Source organism: Neomonachus schauinslandi, chromosome 5 (assembly GCF_002201575.2).
Source record: "Neomonachus schauinslandi chromosome 5, ASM220157v2, whole genome shotgun sequence".
Lineage (NCBI taxonomy): Eukaryota > Metazoa > Chordata > Mammalia > Carnivora > Phocidae > Neomonachus > Neomonachus schauinslandi.
In genome coordinates, this window is record NC_058407.1 from 11,177,428 (window position 1) to 11,186,735 (window position 9,308).

At 59.3% G+C, this 9,308-nt stretch overlaps 1 protein-coding gene across 1 annotated transcript; it reads left to right on the forward strand.

The window, feature by feature from the left end:
* Positions 1–5,612: 5,612 nt before the first annotated feature.
* Positions 5,613–6,898, forward strand: SSTR3 (somatostatin receptor 3). The gene has a single exon (XM_021687634.2). It carries the CDS (start codon positions 5,630–5,632, stop codon positions 6,896–6,898), a length of 1,269 nt encoding a protein of 422 aa, XP_021543309.1. The 5' UTR covers positions 5,613–5,629.
* Positions 6,899–9,308: the final 2,410 nt, after the last annotated feature.

Below are 9,308 nucleotides of genomic sequence, written 5' to 3' on the forward strand. Positions count from 1 at the left end.
TATCCAGATGAGGAATCAGGCCCAGAGGAGGGTCGACTCACCTGTGGTCACAAGGTCGGTCAGCAGGAGCTGGGGTACACATCCAGGGGCAGCCAGGGGTGTGCTCCGGCCCTGGGCAGAGCACCTTAGACCATAGGCTGGCAAAGCCGGCCCACTGCCTGCTTTTGTCCAGGCTGCTGACTCAGAATGGATTTTACAGATGAGCATTTGCAACCGATTTGAGGATAGGAAATACTAACTTGAACTCCAGTTAAGCACAATGTCCCCCTCAGCCCCCACCCCCGCTCAGAGAATTCCACTCTTCTCAGTAGTAGCAGACTGGGTTATAAAACGTTGTCCTCAGTTATTATTATATTTTAAATTGTGTCAATTTATAAACAGTGGACATTTGTTTTCTCCTGTATAATGTCTTTGATTCTGCCCTTGACCCCCAAAACCTGAATTATGTATTCTTTACCCCGTCCTCCAACCCCCCCACCCTGCCCTGGGCTCTCTGGGCTCAGTCAGGACTGCTGTCCCCAGCTGGCCTTCCTCTGCTTGGTGTCCAGCTGGCAGCCAGGACCGTGGACTCCCAGCCCAGTGCTCGTCTGTGCTCCCAGCCCTCCTAGCACTGCCCAATCCCTCACCTGCCTGGCCTCGGGACCCAGCTGTCGCCCTGGGGGACATGTGCCACGGGGGCCCGGGGGGCATCCAGCTCCCCTGAGCACTGCGCTTCCCCCCTCCGCGGCATGAGCCAAGGCCAGCGTGGGTGGCCAAATCTCCGCAGTAACAGGGTCTGCCTCTCCCCCACCCCGCCTCCTTCCCTAACCTGCCACCCCTCCCCCCTCCCTGCACCTGCTCTCCAGCCCCCCTGCACCCCCCCACCCCTCCCCACTCCTGCTCCCTCCTTCCCTGGCTCTCCATGTCACCATCTGTAGCATAATCCCTCTCTGTCACTCTGCCTGCCACCCCCTCCTTCTCCTTCCTCCTTCCCCGCTCTCCATCCCTGCCTCTCTCCACATCTCCCTCTCGCCCCTTCTCTCCTCTCTGCTCCTGCTTCTCTTCTCCCTGCCACGCATTTCTTATCACTCCCCCTCATTCTGGCTTTCCACGCACTCACTGTCTTCTCTCTCTCTCTCTCTCTCTCCACCTCCGACTGATCCCCCCTTTCCCCTCTATTTCTATTGGCTTCCGACAGTCCCTGCTCCCCTTTTCTTTTCCTTGGGAGGTTCTCTGTCCACCCCCACCCGGAGCTCCTGCCCACAGACCCCCCTCTGTGCCTCTAACCGCCCCCCCCAGGATGTGTCCTGGAGATGGGGGGGGTGACGCACCAGGCACCCGTGGGAAGTCAGGGCCGGAGACCAGATGGGAGAGGCTCTGTGGGCAGCCGTGGCCGCCGCAGGCCTAGGAAGGGGCTCGGGCCGTAAGCTGTCTAGAAGTGGGCAGTGTGTGGGGACCCCAGCTAAGGGTGCTCTGGGCACTTGGGGCCTGGGCAGGGAGAGGGGGCAGCAGAATGGTAACCAGCCTGGCGGCAAGCAGGGGAGCCCTCACCCCATGGGCAGGTAAGGAGGCTGGGGCCTGGGTGGGGTCCCAGAGGGTGGGATGCTGGAACCCACCCTCTGCCCAGGAGAGAGTGGGAAGGCCCAGGGAGGAAGGAGGCCTCCCTGTGACCTCTTGGTGGGCTGTGGGGGGTGGGGGGCAAGTTCATCTCAGATTCTCGTGCCATGGTTCTAGAAACTGGAACCACAGAGCAGCAGAGTGTCAGAGCTTGGGAAGAAACCAGACGCATCATGTTGGTGGGCCTCCTCGGCCCCCGGGGCCAGCTTCCCTGAGGTCTCCCTCCATGCTGGGCACTGAGTTTGGCACACTCCCATTTAACCTTACAGCAACCCTGGGACGTGGGTTTACCTGTCTTCATTGGAATAGGAGGAAACTGAGGTCCAGAGACAGGATGTGATTTGCCCAAGGTCACACAGTAATTGGGTATCATCATTCTGTGGTAGAGCCCAAGCCCCGAGCCCAGCGTTTGTGGGGTGTGTTCCTGGGGGTCAGACCCCAGGCCTGGAATGGGAGTGAGTCCGTCGGCACTGATTGACACAATCCAGATCTTTGGGGGGAAGGCCCAGGGTTGCAGAGGGCAAGCAGAATGCGGTTGGCCGAGGGGCATCAGCCTGCAGGCTTTGGGCCATCGCAGGTCCCAGTCCTGGATTCCTCTCAGCCGGGGGCCTTCAGGGGAAGCCAGCAGGGCCAGGAGGTACTGATGGTTTATGAGTAGACAGAACTGGGTTTGAATTCTGGTCTCCCACTCACCAGCTAGGGGACCTTTTGCAAGTTACTGAACTTCTCTGAGCCTCAGCTTCTTCCTCTGTAAAAATCCTCCCTCCTGGGCTTTGTGAGGATTTCATGATGTGGGTCCGAGTCTTGTGCCCAGGAGCAGTGGCCCGCCTCGTTTGGAGCTCTACTTGCTGAATTGCTTCGTCTGTCCTCATTTCCCAGTGCCAGGCGCTGTGCCAGGTGCTGGGGCTAAAGAAGTAAGTAGCTCAGGGTTCCCACAACCCAGATGCAGCACTCAAGAGGGTAAGCGGATGGGGGCAGACAAATGGAAAGTGGTTGGGGGTGTCTGGCATCTCTGAGCGGCTGTCCTGAATTGCTGTGTGGCTCAGGGCAGCCCCTCACCCTCTCTGGGCCTCTGTCCCCTCTCAAACTGTCCTCTGAGGAGTCCGCCCCCAGTTTTCAGGCAAGCTTGTGCCAAAGATAAACCAGACAGGGAGGAAAAGTCCCTCCTCCCTGAGGATGAACTAGATCATGGACAGGATTCCGGCTCCTTAAAGAAAAGGCGGCACCTAAATTGCAGGTTGGCTTATGCCTGCGGAAATCTGTAATTTTCCTGCTTCTGGCGCCCGGCCTGTTCAACTTTGACAGGGAAGATGGGCCCAGATGAGGGCGGAGGCAGAGTCTTCCAGGGCGGCTGGGGCTTTGGGAGGGGCTGTGGCATCCCCCCCAGTACAAAGGCAGGGCCTGGCTGGGTATGCTGTATTCCCAGGGCCGCGCATGTTATTACGTGTGCGTGTGTGCAGGGTACACGCGTGTGCCCTAGCAGGAGGGGGGCGGTCCCCAGAGCTACCTCCAGGCTTCCCTGGGGGCATCTGTCCCTGCAGCCTGGAAATTAGATTTGCCCAGCTCCCTGCTCCTCTCTCAGGAGCCTGGCACTTTCCTGCCTCCTCCAGCCCTGGGCTGTGATTGGCTGCCCCACAGGGACACTGGAAAGAGGATGCGCGCGCACGGCGCCAAGGTGGACGGATGGGTGACGTAGGGCTCCTGGGCCGAGGAAGCCAGAAAGAACTCCGAGGTCTCAGATTCCACAATTCCAGGTGGAAGAGGGCTGATTCTGGCATTCAGGAATTCTGACATTCTGATTCAAGGACACAGAGTCTAAAGATCTAGAACTCCATAACTGAGTTCTAAGAATCTAAAATTCTACTTTTAGGACCCTACGATTTCAGAGGTTTGAGCCCCTGATCCTAATAGTTCAAGAACCCAAAGAGCAGTGAGGGGAGCTCTGCATAGCCTGGTGGGAGAGTGGGATGCCAGCTGGGGGCCTCCCCAAGGCTCAGCCTCAGTCTGCCGGCCTGTGAAATGGAGGTGTGTGTGTGTGTTGGAGCATGACCTTCAGCGTCCTCCCAAGTCTGCCCCTTCCTAGCTGTGTGACCAGGGTGGTATGGCCTCACCTTTGCGGAACTGGCAGCACTGTTAGGATCCTCCCTGTCCAGATAGGCCCTCCTTCAGTGCCACTGTCCCAGGCTCAGGAAGGCTGATGAGGTCCTGGGGTGATGACAGGTTGGGGGCTCCTCCCCTGGGGTTGGAGGAGCAGGGAGGGGGTGCTCTGAGCCCAACCAGCCTGGGGTGTCATCAGGAGGAGCCACGGCCAAGGGGTTCTTTGCCATTCTCTGCATTGCCTGGCCTGGTGCTCAGAGATTATTTGGAGCCCAAGGTCCTTGGGCAGGGACAACCTGGCAGGCTCACCCACCCAGGCGTGTTTGCTCCAAGTCGGGGTGCCTCTCCTTTCCAGAAGCTTTGCATCCTAAAAGTAGTTGTCTGGATAGGGCAGGCAGGTGGCAGGTCCCACTGGAGGGGATCCAGGCTCAGTGTTGGCTCAGAGTGGGGATATCGGAGGATTTCTCACGGTTTTCTGTAGGGAGAGGCAGGGGATGGACAAGAGCCAAGAGACTGGGGGAAGCCATCAGGAAGAAGGAGTGCGGAGAGGTCCAGGCCCCAGAGGAGTCTTGGCCTCTAACCAGGCCTCCTGAGAGCCAGGAAGTCCCACTGAGGGAGGCTCACAAGTTCTGAGGCGGGTGGCCTTTCCGAGGGAGTGGGGCTTGAATTTCTGCTATCAGCAATTCATGCCCCCTTTGCATTGAGAATTGTCTACTCCGGGTTCCTCTGATTCACTCAATGCTTCAAACACTGATGCAGAGCCTATACAGTGTGAAGGGATGAGGAGACGGTTCAAAGCTGAGAGGGTGTCTCCACATTTAAGGGGAGCCAGTCTAGCCGGGGAACAGGAAGAGTCCTAGCTCCTTAGGATACACGGCAGGCATGATAAGAAAGGGACTAAGGAAGTGAACGGGCATGCTGGTTCCCACTCTGTCATTTGGCAAACTCTTATTCATGCTTCAAGACCCATATGAAATGCCCTCTTCTCTGGGAAGCCTGCCCCACCGGTGCGGAGGGAGTGGCTCTTCTTGTACTTACTCCCAGTGTGCTGTGAATTTCTCACCACAGGGAGAGAAGGGACCCCATGGGCCCACCCCCCAGGTTCACAGCTAGCCACCCCAGGCAGGGCCTTTGGGGCACCGTGGGATGGGCTAGGCTTGGGAGGTCTCCAAGCATTCCAATTCCCAGGAGAGGGGACATCGCTATGCTTGTGGTTCTTAACTCCGTTCAGAATCTGAGGAACCTGATCAAAGCTCTGGGATTTGCCCAGGAAAGACATGGACGCATTCACTTGCACCAGAGTTTTGGGGGTTCATGGATCCTTTGCAATTCATCTAGAGACCCAGTTCCAAGGTTAAAGACCTGTGATATGCAGCACTGGTTTTCAAATGTGAGGGCTGGGACCTGCTGGTGGCCGTCTTAGTCCATTCGGGGCTGCTATAACAGAATACCACAGCCTGGGGCGGGGGCTTATAAACAACATTTATTTCTCACAGTTCTGGAGGCTGGAAGTCCAAGATCACGGTGCCGGCAGATTCAGTGTCTGGTGATACCTGCTTCCTCGTTCATAGTCATCTTGCTGTGTCCTCATATGGCGGGAGTGAGGGAGCTCTCTGGGGCCCTTTATAAGGCACTGATCCCATTCAGGGGGGCTCCGCCCTGAAGACATAAGCACCTCTTGAAGTCCCCCGCCTCCTAATGCCATCTCTGGGGGTTTAGCATTTTAACATACAAATTTGGGAGCAGGGGGGACACATTCAGTCTATCACAGTGGGTGATCCACTTGGGGTCAAACTCTGGCCAGGCACACTGCAAGTCTCCAAGGTCAGTGTGATGGGGGAAGGGCATCGCAGAGAAAGCCGTCATCCACCATGACGTGGCTGTGTCCTTCCTCCTCCAGGCCAATAGCCGACCGCTGACCACCCTCCCCACGGCCATGGACGCCCCTGGCTATCCTGCATTGGTGCCCACAACCTTGGAACCTGGGAACACCTCCTCGGCCTGGCTCCTGAATGCCACCCTGGCAAATGTGTCGGCAGCCCCCAGCGTGGCAGGGCTGGCCATCAGTGGTGTTCTGATCCCACTGGTCTACCTGGTGGTGTGCGTGGTGGGCCTGCTGGGCAACTCCCTGGTCATCTACGTGGTCCTGAGGCATACGGCCAGCCCTTCGGTCACCAATGTCTACATCCTCAACCTGGCCCTGGCCGATGAGCTCTTCATGCTGGGGCTGCCCTTCCTGGCTGCCCAGAACGCCCTGTCCTACTGGCCCTTCGGCTCCCTCATGTGCCGCCTGGTCATGGCCGTGGACGGCATCAACCAGTTCACCAGCATCTTCTGCCTCACCGTCATGAGTGTGGATCGCTACCTGGCCGTGGTGCATCCCACCCGCTCCGCCCGCTGGCGGACGGCGCCCGTGGCCCGCACGGTGAGCGTGGCCGTCTGGGTGGCCTCGGCGGTGGTGGTGCTGCCCGTGGTGGTCTTCTCAGGGGTGCCCCACGGCATGAGCACCTGCCACATGCAGTGGCCTGAGCCGGCGGCCGCCTGGCGCGCCGGCTTCATCATCTACACGGCCGCCCTAGGCTTCTTCGGGCCGCTGCTGGTCATCTGCCTCTGCTACCTGCTCATCGTGGTCAAGGTGCGCTCGGCCGGGCGGCGGGTGCGGGCGCCCTCGTGCCAGCGGTGGCGGCACTCGGAGCGCAGGGTCACGCGCATGGTGGTGGCCGTGGTGGCGCTCTTCGTCCTCTGCTGGATGCCCTTCTACGTGCTCAACATCGTCAACGTGGTGTGCCCGCTGCCCGAGGAGCCCGCCTTCTTCGGCCTCTACTTCCTGGTGGTGGCGCTGCCCTATGCCAACAGCTGTGCCAACCCCATCCTCTACGGCTTCCTCTCCTACCGCTTCAAGCAGGGTTTCCGCAGGGTCCTGCTGCGGCCCTCCCGCCGCGTGCGCAGCCAGGAGCCTTCTGCCGGACCCCCCGGGAGGACAGTGGAGGGGGAGGAGGAGGAGCGGGGGGAGGACGGGGAGGAGGGGGCAGGGAAGCAGGGGGAGGGGCGGGAGATGAATGGCCGGGTCAGCCTCATCATGCAGCCTGGCACCAGCAGGCAGGAGCGGCCGCCCAGCGGCAAGGCCAGCAAGGACAAGCAGTTCCTCCCGCAAGAGGCCTCGGCTGGGGACAAGCCGGGCACACTGCACGTCAGCTATCTGTAGGGGCCTGCGGAGGGCCCGCGGGGCCCACGGACAGGACAGAGGCTGTGGGTGTGCCTAGGGCATGGCCGTCCATGGTGCCAGAGGCCCACGATGGGATGCTTGGAGGCCTGGGCTCTGATCCCATAGCTGCTGAGGCTCGCTGGGTGACCTTGCCTAGGTCCCTTTCCTTCTCTGGGCCTTGTGTTCTCTTCTGTGACTCAGGGATGGGAGTAATCGGCCAGGACAAGCTCTGCTGGATGAGAAGTCCAGAGGGGCATCGCCACTGGCTGGCCTTCCTGAGGGGGGCCCAGTTCAGGGGACAGGTACAGACTGGCCTTCCCCCTCAAAGAAAGAGCATCCTGGTGGACCAGCCTGAATCTTGGCCCGCGGAGCGACTGACCAAAGTCTGGATTTCCTGGGCTCAGAGTCAGGTTCGCAGGGAAGGGACTGGTGTAGAAGTAGAAGAAAGTCTTAGCCAGTGCAGGGAGGGATACAAATTGCTCAGGCCCCACCTCAGCTCTCCCCCACTTGCTGCAAGGCCTTGGCCGGCTCTTCCCCTCTCTGGGCCTCAGGCCTCACCTGCTGAACAACCCAATAACCTCCAGGCCCTCTTGGCCCAGATGGTCAGTGCTGGGACTCCTGTGTTCCTGGCCCTGAGAGGCCGTGGATTTTCCAGGAAAGTCTCTCAGGCCAGCTTCAGGGTCCCTTACCACTTGGGCCCATCCAAGGCCCCGTATCTCATTTTGTACTTGGAATTTTATATTCATTTTCATAAAGAGGGTCTCCAAACTGCATAAGTTTAGGCCACTCAAAGCCCCACTCAGCCCTTTTGAGGGCAGCTGACCAATTCCCAAAGCAGCTCACATTGTGTCCTGTGGCTGGGGAGGGGGGTGTCTCCGGGTGTCTGAGGGCTCCAGGGGCCCCCTTATAGCAGCACCCATCAGCGTTCCTCCCCTCCCAGAGACCCAGGCAGGGCCCAAGCCAGGCAGACTGGTGGGGAAAAGCAGTGTCTAAATAGCATGGTGAGGAGAAGGAGGAAGAGGAGGAGGGGGAGGATGAAGAGGGAGGAGAAAAGAAGAGAGGAAGGAGGAGAAAGAGGGTGGAGGACAGATCTGCCCCATGACCACTCAGCCATCCTCAGCCCCTCTGGGCTGAGCTCGGTGGCAGCATTGCTGAAAGCAGGTTGTGGATGCCTGGTCTGATCAATCTCAAGGGAAGGATGCAGTCAAGATGGGATAGCAAATGCTCTGGAAGGTACAGCGCAGGCTCCCTGCAGGGCCTGTCTGTGCTGGTAAGAGGGGCTGCGCCTTGACGGTGGCCTAGGGACAGAGCTGAGACTCAGGGCCCCACGGGTCGGGGATCAGGCCTCCCCATTCTCTATATTCTCTGGGGCCACAGTGTGGGGCGGCCCAGGGAAGACAAGACAAGGGGGGCTGGCGAGGACAGGAGAGGCCGCCATGCAAGGACTCTCTCTCCCAGAGATAAGCCCTCAGAGCCATGGTGAGATTGGCCCTGGGGTGAGCGGCACCTCAAGCTAACTCCCTCCATCCCCCACCCCGGCAGAGGGCAGGGGAGTCCTCAAGGAAAGCACGCGAACCGCAAGTTGGAAGACCTAGATCTTCAACCCACCTCAGGATCCTAGCCTGGACTTCTCTGGGGCTCAGTTTCCCCATCATAAAATGGAGGCTGTCCCAGTCTGCCTACCTGCTCGGATTTGGCGGGGGTTAGGGTGGGGGGGGGCGGGGGATGAGTCATGCTGGGCAAACCGGCCCACACGATACAATGGGTAGAGGTGGGGGTGTCAGATTACAAAGTGGAGGCAGCTCTCATGCCAGGCTTGGCCTACACCTGCTCCTTCATCAAGTGGCCTCTCCGTCTCTGGCCCTTGGGTGTAAGGATAGTGCGGGACCCAGGTTCGGGGGATGGGGGGAGGCAGAGGCCAAAGATGGAGAGGTGGGGTTTGGGGAGTGTGCCCGCTCAGTTCACAAAACCAGACCTTGTATGGATGTTGGAGCTGGAGACCCAGCCCTCAGTCTGGGGTTCCCCTGAGGAGGATCTGAGTGAAGAAGGGCCCCCGGCATTTCAGCATTTCCTGGCTGACCCTGCCTTCCTGATTTCTGGGACAGGTGAGCCTATTCAGCAGGGGTGGCTGGAAAACCCCTGAGGGAAACCCTTTGCTTCTCCTGCCCCTAGCTCTTGTCAATAAAGACGGTGACACATGACACCAGCTGTGACCTGGGCCAGTTCCTCTGCCACGTGCTGTGTGTGTAGCTTGGTGGGCATGGATGGGTGTGTGTATGACGTCTCTCCTTCTATTCGTCTCTCAACCCTGCATGCCTAGGTCTCCGGGTATGGCCTCCCCGAGTCTAGGTCTCCAGCATGCAGGGAAGATGCCCCACAAGCCTCAGCTTACATCCTTACAGATCTTGAT

What these genes read in the sequence shown, in the direction of transcription:
- SSTR3 (XM_021687634.2), top strand. Translation starts at nt 5,630, where the DNA reads ATGGACGCCCCTGGCTATCCTGCATTGGTGCCCACAACCTTGGAACCT.